Here is a 13132-nt window from a genome sequence, read left to right as displayed (position 1 = left end):
AAAGCTTGAAGGGCACTGCAGTCTAATTTGTTTAAGATTTTAGGCCCTCTGTCCAAAATGGAATCGTTCCCAGGTTACGTCCCAAAGGGCACCCTATTCCCTATGTAGTGTACTACTCTTTACCAGAGCCCATGAAAAGTAGTGCACTATATAATAATTTGGGTGCCATTTGGGATGTATACACAGTGTTGCCAAACCCTTTGTAGGATTTATCAGATTACCATGCATCTCCTGAGGCCTTATCTAAGTGCTCTGGACATGTATTAATAGTATAACAGGAGAATAGAATGAGATGCATCCAAACAGCCATAAATGTACACGTTTTTAATGCCCAACATCCACTGCTGGAGTTTTAGTTATGTGATTTCTGCAGCAGGTCTTTGCATTGACTGATGAGGCATTTTACACCAGCCTGGCTATACAGCATCTGCCATTTCTCAAACTCTGGTTTACATAAGAATTATGTAATATCTCCTGCTGCTGCTTCCCACTCTCTGCTGTGTTTATGTGAAAGGTCTCACTTGGCTTCCCACTCTCTCTTCCTCTCACTCTCTCGCCCACCTCCTCTCTCTCCCTCTCACTCTCTCTCCCCGTTTCTCACTCACTCACTTTCTCTCTGTCACACACTCACTTTCTCTCACTCACACTCTCACGTTCTCTCACTCACACACTCACGTTCTCTCACTCATACACTCACATTTTCTCACTCACACACTCACTTTCTCTCACTCACACACTCACATTTCTTTCACTCACTTTCTCTCTCTCACACTCTCACTTTCTCTCACTCACATTCTCTCACTCACACACTCACTTGCTCTCTCACACAATCACTTTCTCTCACTCACATTCTCTCACTCACACTCACTTTCTCTCATTCACATATTCACTTTTTCTCTCTCACACTCACTCACACACTCACATTCTCTCACTCACACACTCACTTTCTCTCACCCACACACTCACATTCTCTCACTCACACACTCACTTTCTCTCACTCACATACTCACTTTCTCTCACTCACACACTCACTTTCTCTCACTAACACACTCACTTTCTTTCATTCACACACTCACTTTCTCTCACTCACACGCTCTTTCTCTCTCTCTCGCTCGCTCTCTCTCTCCCCCTCTCTCTCTCTCTCTCTCTTCCCCCCTCTCTCTCACGATCTCTCTCTCTCTCTCTCTCTCTCTCTCTCTCTCTCTCTCTCTCTCTCTCTCTCTCTCTCATAATGCCATTTGGGACACTGACTCTCTCCATAGGGATAGGGGTAGAGGTAGTGGTGGTGTGGTGTTTGAAAGAAAGGGTGTGGTGGGGTCTGCAGGGGCAGGAAACCCCCTTTTCATTCTCTTGATTAGAGACTTTTTTATTTTCATCCGCAAATGATGTTTTCTCACGTTAATGGAGGGAAGGGGTTACGTAAGCAAGTTATTGGCTGTGCCACCTATCAAATCTGGGGGGGGGGGTTATGTAACTGATACTACGGACACAGACAGGATATGGAGTAACCTAGTTGCCTCTGTTCAGACCACTGACAACCTTATAGACCTGGGTCCTGCAGACATTTTTAAGGACGCCCCAATATGTGGAGAGGATGTGCCTCTGTTCAATGTTTCCAACAGTGCATGTTTTCTGTCATCTATGAGCCATAGGCTGGCAACTGAATCAAGCTTGTTGTTGGCTACATATGCAATGCTCATAATTTGTAAGAATAATAGAATAACCATTCATGTTAAATGGACTTGAATACTAGATGAATGGTTTGGACCTATGGGGTGGCTACTGTAAGGCAGTTAGTTTATGGTGGCACATCACTTGTCTCCTCTGTTTGAGCTAGTGGCACAGAATAGCAAGACTGCCATCTGGTGGTAAGAAATGAAGAGGCACTTCCCCATCATGAATATGAGCTACTGCATTGTCAGTCAGTGTTGGCATGCATGTCCTTGGAGTTGAAGTTATGTGAATAGGTACTAACCTATAGGACTCAAAATGAATAGAGAAAAGGTTTTGCTTCTGTTGTAGTGTTGTAATAGATTGTTTTTATGTTAATAGAATACTCATTCAAGCCCACGAACTGCATAGAATCACATTATGTCCCAAACAGTTGTTCATCCTTTTAGGGTAATATATCCAGGAGTGACCTTGTCTTGTTTACCTGAGGGGAAAATGTAAGATGGATGCCTGTATAATCTCCTCCATTCCCCTGTCCTGTCAGGAGGAGAAGCGTTAGAAAGCAGTGACCTCTGTTACGAGCAGGGCAGTCTTTGTCTTCAGGCACCCACTCTCTTAGGATGGCTCCCAAATGGCACCCTATTCCCTATATAGTGCACTCTTTTGGACCAGAGCCCAATGGGTCCCGTCTCAAAAGTAGTGCACTGTGTAGAGAATATGGTGCCATTTTGGATGCGCGCTCAGTGATTAAATGAGAACGTCTGCAGGACAGACAGTGGGGCTGAGACCTGCCAAGTCGCTTTGTACTTTCCTCAGGGAATAGACAATGATATCATTGTATCTGAATCCTCTGTGTTGTTTTTTTGTCACTGTGAATCATTACTTTACATTTCTGATAAATAGTGGTGTGTTGGTATTATCATTAAACCTTAAAGTTTTGATACATTACAGGAGACCTAAAGTAGTGTAGTATAGTCTAGTTTCGAGGTCGACAGATTAATCAGCATGGCCGATTTAATTAGGGCCGATTTCAAGTTTTCATAACAATCGGTAATCGGCCTTTTTGGACGCCGATTATGGCCGATTACATTGCAATCCACGAGGAAACTACGTGGCAGGCTGACCAGCTGTTACGCCAGTGCAGCATCAAAAGGACCTTGTGGCTGCAAGGAGCCAAGGTAAGTTGCTAGCTAGCATTAAACTTAAACTTATATAAAAAAACAATCAATCTTCACATAATCACAAGTTAACTACACGTGGTTGATGATATTACTTGGTTAACTAGCTTGATATTACTAGGTTAACTAGCTTGATATTACTAGGTTAACTAGCTTGATATTACTTGGTTAACTAGCTTGATATTACTAGGTTAACTAGCTTGATATTACTAGGTTAACTAGCGTGATATTACTAGGTTAACTAGCTTGATATTACTTGGTTAACTAGCTTGATATTACTAGGTTAACTAGCTTGATATTACTAGGTTAACTAGCTTGATATTACTTGGTTAACTAGATTAACTAGCTTGATGTTACTTGGTTAACTAGCGTGATATTACTAGGTTAACTAGCTTGATATTACTAGGTTAACTAGCTTGATATTACTAGGTTAACTAGCTTGATATTACTAGGTTAACTAGCTTGATATTACTTGGTTAACTAGATTAACTAGCTTGATGTTACTTGGTTAACTAGCTTGATATTACTAGCTTGATATTACTAGGTTAACTAGCTTGATATTACTAGGTTAACTAGCTTGATATTACTTGGTTAACTAGCTTGTCACGCCCTGGTCTTAGTATTTTGTGTTTTCTTTATTATTTTGGTCAGGCCAGGGTGTGACATGGGTTTATTATGTGGTGTGTTTTGTCTTGGGGTTTTTGTAGGTATTGGGATTGTGGCTTAGTGGGGTTATCTAGTATAGTCTATGGCTGTCTGGAGTGGTTCTCAATCAGAGGCAGGTGTTTATCGTTGTCTCTGATTGGGAACCATATTTAGGCAGCCATATTCTTTGAGTGTTTCGTGAGTGATTGTTCCTGTCTCTGTGTTAGTTTGCACCAGCATAGGCTGTTTCGGTTTTTCACGTTGTTTGTTTTGTATTATGTTCATGTTTGAGTTTTTCCTTTATTAAAGAACATGAACACCAACTACGCCGCATTTTGGTCCGATCCTTGCTACACCTCCTCTTCAGAGGAGGAGATAGAAGAAAACCGTAACATAGCTTGATATTACTAGGTTAACTGGCTTGATATTACTAGGTTAACTAGCTTGATATTACTAGGTTAACTAGCTTGATATTACTTGGTTAACTAGCTTGATATTACTAGTTTAACTAGCTTGATATTACTAGGTTAACTAGCTTGATATTACTTGGTTAACTAGCTTGATATTACTAGGTTAACTAGCTTGATATTACTTGGTTAACTAGCTTGTCCTGCGTTGCATATAATCAAAGTGGTGCCTGTTAATTGACCATCAAATCACAGCCTACTTCAACTTCGCCAAATGGGTGATGATTTAACAAAAGCACATTTGCGAAAAAAGCACAATCGTTGCACAAAGGTACCGAAACATTAACATCAATGCCTTTCTTAAAATCAATACACAGAAGTATTTTTTTTAAACCTGTACATTTAGTTAAAATAAATTAATGTTAGCAGGCAATATTAACTAGGGAAATTGTGCCACTTCTCTTGCGTTCAGTGAAAGCAGAGTCAGGGTATATGCAGCAGTTTGGGCCGCCTGGCTTGCGAACTGTGCGAAGACCATTTCTTCCGAACAAAGACCGTAATTAATTTGCCAGAATTTGACATAATTATGACATAACATTGAAGGTTGTGCAATGTAACAGCAATATTTAGACTTAGGGTTGCCACCCGTTTGAAAAAAATACGGAACGGTTCCGCATTTCACTGAAAGAAAAAACGTTTTGTTTTCAAAATGATAGTTTCTGGGTTTGACCAGATTGACCAAAGGCATGTATTTCTGTGTGTTTATTATAATTAAGTCTATGATTTGATATTTGATAGAGCAGTCTGACTGAGTGGTGGTAGGCAGCAGCAGGCTCGTAAGCATTCACTCAAACAGCACTTTACTGCGTTTGCCAGCAGCTCTTAGCAATGCTTGAAGCATAGCGCTGTAGTTGTTCCCCTTGCTCTGCATGGATAACGCTGCTTTGATGGTGGCTGTTGTCGTTGTGTTCCTGGTTCGAGCCCAGGGAGGAGCGAGGAGAGGGACGGAAGCTATACTGTTACACTGGCAATACTAAAGTGCCTATAAGAACATCCAATAGTCAAAGGTATATGAAATACAAATGGTATAGAGATAAATAGTTCCTATAAAAGCTAAAAGCGAAAACTTCTTAACTGGGAATACTGAAGACTCATGTTAAAAGGAACCACAAGCTTTCATTGTGAGAACAAAAAGCTTAGCTTTTTTACATGGCACATATTGCACTTTTACTTTCTTCTCCAACACTGTGGTTTTGCATTATTTAAACCAAGTTGAACATGTTTCATTATTTATTTGAGACTAAATTGATTTTGTTTATGTATTATATTAAGTTAAAATATAAAAGTGTTCATTGTTCATTCAATATTGTTGTAATTGTCATTACTACAAATATATATATAAAAATCGACCGATTAATCGGTATCGGCTTTTTTTGGTCCTCCAATTATCGGTATCGGCGTTGAAAAATCATAAACAGTCGACCTCTAGTCTAGTCTAGTATACACTCTTAAAAATGTTGGGTTAAAAACAACCAAGTGCTGGGTAAATAGTGGACCAAACACATATTGGGATTTATTTTATTTTTTTAAAACTTTTTCTCACAGCATCAACAACCCAACTTTAAAAAATCAATGAGTTGTTTGTGACCAGTTGTATATACTGAACAAAAATATAAACGCAACATGGAAAGTGTTGGTCCCATGTTTCATGATCTGAAATAAAAGATCCCAGAAATGTTCCACACGTGCAAAACTTTTTTCTCTCAAATTTCGTGTACACATTTGTTTACATCCCTGTTAGTGAGCATATCTCCTTTGCCAAGATAATCCATCCACCTGACAGGTGTGTCATATCAAGAAGCTGATTAAACAGCATAATCATTTCACAGGTGCACCTTGTGCTCGGGACAATAAAAGGCCACTCAAAAATGTTGTCACACAACAAAATGCCACAGCTGACTCAAGTTTTGAGGGAGCGTGCAATCGGCATGCTGACTGCACGAATGTCCACCAGAGCCGTTGCCAGAGAAGTGAATGTTTATTTCACTACCGTAAGCTGCCTTCAATGTTGTTTTAGATAGTTTGGCAGTACGTCCAACCGCCCTCACAACAACAGACCACGTGTAACCATGGCCAGCCCAGGACCTCCACATCCGGCTTCTTCACCTGCGGGATCATCTGAGACCAGCCACGCGGACAGCTAATGAATCTGAGTTGTATTTTTGTCTGCAATAAATCCTGTTTGTGGGGAAAAACACATTCTGATTGGCTGGGCCTGGCACCCCAGTGGGATGCCTTGGCTCACAAGTGGGTGGGCCTATGTTTAGATTAGGGCTTAATTTATTTATTTCAATTGACTGATTTCCTTATATGAACTCTAACTCAGTAAAATCGTTGAATGTTGCGTTTATATTTTTGTATATGTATACTGTAGTATAGTACCTATTAGGTCCATGTCCCTGAAAGATCTCTGTACCCTCACAGCACTACTCATTTACATGTGTTCTCATTCAGATAGTACAGATTTTGTTGTATCACGGCCCACAGCTATTTGTCATGGTAGCTGCGTAAGAAACGAGTGAGTGATGATCACTTCTCTGATACAATGGGATGGTAGTCCCCCTCCCATTGCCTCTGTGAAAGGTCTCTGCCTGTAATGATGCTCCTCCATCAAAACAGTGACGCCTGTCACACCTACACCAGAATGAGGCATTGATGTGACACTCCGATTTATCAAGGCAGAGAGGAAAGAATGTGCCATATTTTTTGTTTGTTTTTTCTAACTAGTGGGTTCTAAAAAAAGTTCCCGCTTGCCCAGATAGGAGATTAATATATATTGATTCATTACAGTACATATGAAAGCATCACTGGAGGATCTGTAAATACTGTAAGAGCCTGTTCCCTTCCCAAATGATGGGCCTATGGACTCTGGTCAAAAATAGTCCACTATATAGGGTAACAGTTGGGACGCACACTCTGCTTTGGTCAAACTGGCCTTGCCTGGCCTCGAGAGTACGGGGTTTGCCCTCTTGACCGAGCTCAGCTCTCTAGCCGACGATCTGACAGTAGACGTCACGTTACGATTGTGACAAATAGCTCTCTGGAACCTGTGGCGCGTACTAGATGGAGCAGAGAGAGGAGAGCAGCATGAACAAGGAGAGGGGAGCATCTCTACTGGCACCCCTTTCCCGTATATAGGGCTCCTGTTAGAAGTAGTGCACTACATAGGGAATAGGGTGCCGTTCGGGACCCAACATATAATAGCAGCAGCAGCGGAGGGCAGGCGAGAGAGACACCGTCAGCGGCTGCCCTTGCCCCGTGGAGCGGCGGTGAGGACACTGCCGTCTGTTTTAGTCACAGCACAGCAGATGCCAGAGTATCAATGTCATCTCTGTATACAATTAATGCCTTAAAGGGATACGTCGGGAATTTGGCAACGAGGCCCTTTATCTACTTCTCCAGAGTCGGATGAACTCGCGGACACCATTTTTATGTCTCTGTGTCCAGTATGAAGGAAGCTAGAGGTACTTTCGTGAGCCAAGGCTAACTAGCATTAAAGGCAATACTAGCAGATACCCATAGACCCCCAGTCACTGTGCAAACGCAAGTTAGCAACTTCCTTTAAACTGCACACAATGCTTCAATGCCAAAATCCTGAAGTATCCCTTTTTGAAGCCTGTATTAGCGGGATCAAACGGAGAGCCACATTGTGCTATAAGGACGACAGCCATTGAAATGACTCAAACTTTCCTCGGCAGAGGGGAAACAACACTGAGGCTGCTGTAGAGTGTTGGAAGAAATGCTGCTGCTTACCCAATACAGCTTATGATGTAAACAGCACAGCTCTCCCCGGGAGAGGGAAAGTACTCATAAATACCAGCCTTTGAGACACCGAAAAGGAGAGGATTCCAATCAGTAAGAGTGAGATAGGGAGAGAGAGAGAGAGAGTGAGAAAGAGACAGAGACAGAGAGTGAGAACAAAAAGTAGAGCGGGAGAGACAGACCGAGGAAGTGAGAAATAATGAAATAAAGTTGGTTTTGTCGGGAGGGAGAAAGGGAGAGAGCGTGAGGGTAAAGCCTATGTTCTAAGCCAGTATAGTGCCGGTGGCCAATTGAAATTCAGACTGTGTATCATCCATCCCTGTGTACTCAGACAACAGCACCTGCTCTTCAATGCAGCGAGGAGACAATGGTAAAGATAGGACAGCCAGTCTATCTCACACTCCTCTATCCTTCTGTTATACCCCTCTCCTCTCTACCCTTCTCCGACTACGACAGGACACTGAGAGAGGAGGTGACTGAGAGACATTACACACCCTTGCAAGGAGAGAGAGCGGTGGGAAGGGATGGTAGGGTGAGCGAAGGGTGGCGGAGAGATGGAAGGCTTGATTGCAGCAGAGACACAGCAGTGAGTACATTAAGTTCTGGATTCAATCATCTGTTAGGCTGAGTGCACTGGGCAGGGCAAGGCAAAGAGCAGGAGAGACAAGGGGTGGGGTGGGGAGGAGAAGAGGGGAGGAGAGGAGAGGGGGAAAGAGAGGCGATGAAGCCAGTGTTCCACTCAGCGCTCAGACATGACTGAGCCAGGGACCACAGGGAAAGAGAGAGAGAGAGAGTCCTGCTACTGCTGCTGCTCTCTGCACCAGACACAGACACAACTAGACACAGTCTCTGATCTCACCAGCTAGCCCAGCAGCCAGATCTCTGTCTGAGCCTCTGCCCTACCTTGCCTGACCACTGCCCTGCAGTGTTCTCTGTTTTCCAGCAACACACTTTCTACAGAAGACTTAGAAAGAAAAGGAAGATTAGAGAGAAAGAGTCCTGTTGACTCTTTCCTGTCCGTCCATCTGACTGAACCCAAGGTGAAGGCAGAGAGAGAGAGAAGAGGCGTGGCGTAAGCGGCGAGGGCAACGCCCCCCCCTACTGGAAGGACAGTGGTAGCTCCGCCTCCACTTCTGAGTCAGGACCCCTCTGCACTGTGTGTCCCCCAGGCGCCTCTACAGGACAAGACGGTACACACACACACGAGGAGCTGAACCAGAACCAAGGGAGCCAGCCAGACAGCCTGTCAATCAGGCAGACAGCCACCGTACGGAGCTGAACAGCAGCAGTACTGCAGTGGATTTGGTTGAAAGCTAAATAGAGGAGCAGCCCCGCGGTGTTGAAGAGGATAAGGATTTGGATTGGGGTAACAGGCAGTGCTGTAACAGACCTGCGCCTCACTCAGAGGCACTCTACTCTCTTGGCCTCTGCTGCGCTGTGGGACATGGGGGCGGGCTGGAGGGCTGAGGCGGCACTGGAGTCAAATTCGCTGTGGAAACTGCCCTGCCGAGAGTTAGATTAGATAGTGCTTGGGTCTGACTGTGAGGATCTGATTGCACGTGTGGAGGGGGAGGGGGGGGGGGGCTCGGCGTGGATACGGCTCTCTCCTTCTACTCCGTCTCCTGCCTTCGTTCCCATTCTCCCTTCCACCCCCCCCCACCCCCCCCTGCGGGCCGAGTGTTTAGCCATGGACCGAGGCTGAGTGGATGCTGCTGCCTGACAGGGTGTCTGTGAGGCGGCTGCCGTCTGTTCCTGAACCCCCCTGATCCCCCTTCATGCCGTGCTGTGGGCTGGGCCATCGCCGGAGAGCACAGCTTCCATACGTGAGTCTGTTGCCTAATTCTATCAATTTAGCACCGAGAAGAGATTTTAATAGAGGGAGAAGGGAGAGGGAGAAAGTGTAATTGCTTTTTTCCACTGAGAGGGCAAACAGAGGCGTCAGGTATTAGTCTTAGTAATGTTGAGAAAGCATTTCCGTTAATGATTCCTTCGAGGAATACCTGTAGCTCGTTCAAAGTCGTGTGTGTGTGTGTGTGTTAAATCAAATCAAAGTTTATTGGTTGCGTACACAGTTTAAAAGATGTTATCGAGGGTGTAGCGAAATGCTTATGTTACTAGCTCCTAACAATGCAGTAAAATGTCCAACCAGAACACAAATAATATATCCCCCCCCCCAAAAAAAATCTTATCAAGAAATGTTTTAAATGTCAGAAGGAATCCAATGAACCCAAATAGCACTGTAACAGTAATCCAACTGCAATCTATATATATATACACCAGAAGAATTGACACAAGATATACTCAGAATGATATGTACAGCAGTAGATATTAGAGTGGGCTATATCATGAATCCAGTATGTAAATAAATATGTGGTGTGAATAAACAGTGCAACTAAAATGGGTATAGTAGTATAAATAATAGAATGAGCTATGTCGAGAATACGGTATTTAAAAAAACAGTACATTTGCAAGAATTTAGCTTCCGGACTTGAGTCTGGAATATAAATGATAAAAATAAAAATAAACGTTTTATTGTCACATACACCGGATAGGTGCAGTGAAATGTTTTTTTGTTTGTTTCTACCATAGTAGTACGGCGTCCCTAGAGCAAATGAGGGATAAGTGCCTAGCTCAAGGGCACATTGACAGATTTTTTACCTTTTTTTTGTCAGTTTTTGTCAGTTCGGGTATTTGAACCAGGGACCTTTCGGTTACTGGCCCAACACTAACTGCTAAATATGTATGTGAAGGGTGTGTATGGACAGTGTGTGTGTGTGCGCATGTGCGTACATTCCTGTATGCATGCAGGCACGTGCAAATGTTTGAGTGTGTGTATATAATCAATTAAAATAGGATGCTTCATTTTCACATACACCAGATAGTAGGTGCATGTATGCCTGAGAGAGTGAACACAGCAACAAGCGCACACACACGCGCGCACACACACACACACACACACACACACACACACACACACACACTTTCTCTCTATCTCTCTCTCTCTCTGTTTATCTGCAAGCTTAATTGTTTCTCTGTTCCGGCTGCACCCTCCCTGAGACTGCAGGGTCTTGCTGCGAGAAATCTTAGCGCTCGACTCTTAGTGGACTGCCAGCTTTCGACCCATCCAGCCAGCCACACTAGGAGGCAGCTGATGCATCTTTTATTTCATGTTTATTTTGGGGATTGGACAGGGAGAGGATGTCGTCAGTGGGTGGCATAGAGCGATGTCCTCAGACTCCGCGCTGCAGACGCCGGGCACATCACACTGGGCACAAACGTCAGTTCAACGTCCAGTTTTGATTTACATTTGGTTCAGTTTATTCGTGTCCGGTTATAGACTGAAGAGATAGAAGTCTCTTGGCTGGCTCTGCACTCTCTCCCTGCAGTGTACTGTGAAACAGTAGCTACTGTTTCACACGCACACACACACACACACACACACACCTAACACAGGGACTGCTGTCACCACTAGATGTCCCTGTAACCCCTTTCAGATCAGATGTTACGCACTCGCACACACACACACACACACACACACACATTTTACACATGCACCCAGCAACGCAGATTTTATGGTACTATAACCAACTCATGATGCATTAGTGCAGTAGTGTTTTAATCAGGTTCACCTTTGTATGAATTATGATGTCACCCCAGATCTCAATTATGATGTCACCCCCAGATTATGATGTCACCACAGAGCTTGGTTGTTAATGTGTACAGAATGTTCTCAGATTTGGCCTGTAGTTTGATATCATTCCATTATGACCGCTGGTCTAAATCAAAGCCAGCCATAACTAAATGCTTACAGTAGATGCAGGTTTTTTTCTGGATCAAAATGGGGCTTAGGTGGTGGGTGTGACAAGAGCGTGGCCATGGGCATGGCCAATGGAGTGGTCGCTGACTGAACATTTCAGAGGCCCTCCCGTTGGCCGCAGTGACAACATTTGTCTGTTTTAAAACAAATTTCCTGTAATTCTACTCATTTTCCATGTGGTGGAGATACCATTGTGCAGTTTGATAGCAAAATTCCTGCAATTCTACAGATTTTCTCATGGGGCTAAGAGAAAATGTGCAGTTTTAAAGCTACACTGAACAAAAATAAAAACGCAACATGTAAAGTGTTAGTCCCATGTTTTTCATACGAACAATTTGGGCACAAATTTGTTTACACCCCTGTTAATGAGCATTTCTCCTTTGCCAAGATAATCCATCCACCTGACAGGTGTGGCATAACAAGAAGCTGATTAAACAGCATGATTATTACACAGGTGCACCTTGTGCTGGGGATGATAAAAGGCCTCTCTAAAATGTGCAGCTTTGTCACACAACACAATGCCACAGCTGTCTCTAGTTTTGACGGAGCGTGTAATTGGTATGCTGACTGCAGGAATGTCCATCAGAGCTGTTGTTTTTCTCTACCATAACCTGCCTCCAACATCGTTTTAGAGAATTCTGAAGTACGTCCAACTGGCCTGGCCACACAACCACAGACCACATGTAACCACGCCATCCCAGGACCTCCACATCTGGCTTCTTCACCTGCGGGATCCTCTGAGACCAGCCACCCAGACAGCTGATGAAACTGTGGGTCTGCACAACCGAAGAATTGCTGCACAAACTGTCAGAAACCGTCTCAGGGAAGCTCATCTGCATGCTCGTCGTCCTCACCAAGGTCTTGACCTGACTGCAGTTCAGCGTCATAACCAACTTTAGTTGGAAAATGCACACCTTCGATGGCCACTGGCACGCTGGAGAAGTGTGCTCTTCTCAGATGAATCCCGATTTCGTATGGCGTCGTGTGGGCGAGCGGTTTGCTGATGTCAACGTTGTGAACAGCGTGCCCCATGGTGTTGGTGTGGTTATGGTGTGGACAGACATAAGCTACTGACAACGAACACAACTGCATTTTATCGATGGCAATTTGAATGCACATAGAAACCGTGATGAGTTCCTGAGGCCCACTGTCGTGCCATTTATCCGCCACCATCACCTCATGTTTTAGCATGATAGTTCACGGCCCCATGTCGCAAGGATCTGTACACAGTTCCTGGAAGCTGACAATGTCCAAGTTCTTCCATGTTCTGCGTACCCGCCAGACATGTCACCCACTGAGCATGTTTGGGATGCTCTGGATTGATGTGGGACAACATTCCACAGGCCACAATCAACAGCCGGATCAACTCTATGCGAAGGAGATGTGTCGCGCTGCATGAAGCAAATGGTGGTCAAACCAGATACTGACTGTTTTTTTGATCTACACCCCTATCTTCGTTTTAAAGATATCTGTATTCCCAGTCATGTGACATCCATAAATTAGGGCCTAATTTATTTATTTCAATTGGTTGATTTCCTTATATGAACTGTAAGTCAGTCAAATCTTTGACCAAATCTAATCACATTTTATTG

The 13132-nt window shown here is 44.0% G+C and overlaps 1 protein-coding gene across 4 annotated transcripts in view; it reads left to right on the top strand.

Annotated features, from left to right (window-relative positions):
• The window catches only part of cacnb2a (calcium channel, voltage-dependent, beta 2a), a 117497-nt gene that overhangs the window by 5207 nt on the left and 99158 nt on the right, over nucleotides 1–13132 (top strand). The window contains exon 1 of one of the 4 annotated variants that reach the window (XM_020494787.2): nucleotides 8506–9546. The exons of 2 other annotated variants lie outside the window; for them this stretch is intronic. In XM_020494787.2, coding sequence (XP_020350376.1) covers nucleotides 9499–9546 — 48 coding nt within the window. In that variant the 5' untranslated portion in view covers nucleotides 8506–9498. Of the gene's footprint in view, nucleotides 1–8505; nucleotides 9547–13132 lie in introns of those variants that run through there. One more of the 4 variants, XM_031835987.1, reaches the window with a different exon arrangement.

The sequence above is a fragment of the Oncorhynchus kisutch genome, linkage group LG11, assembly GCF_002021735.2.
Source record: "Oncorhynchus kisutch isolate 150728-3 linkage group LG11, Okis_V2, whole genome shotgun sequence".
Classification (NCBI taxonomy): Eukaryota; Metazoa; Chordata; class Actinopteri; order Salmoniformes; family Salmonidae; genus Oncorhynchus; species Oncorhynchus kisutch.
The sequence above is the reverse complement of the archived record's forward strand: the minus strand, read 5'-3'. Positions and strand labels throughout refer to the sequence as shown.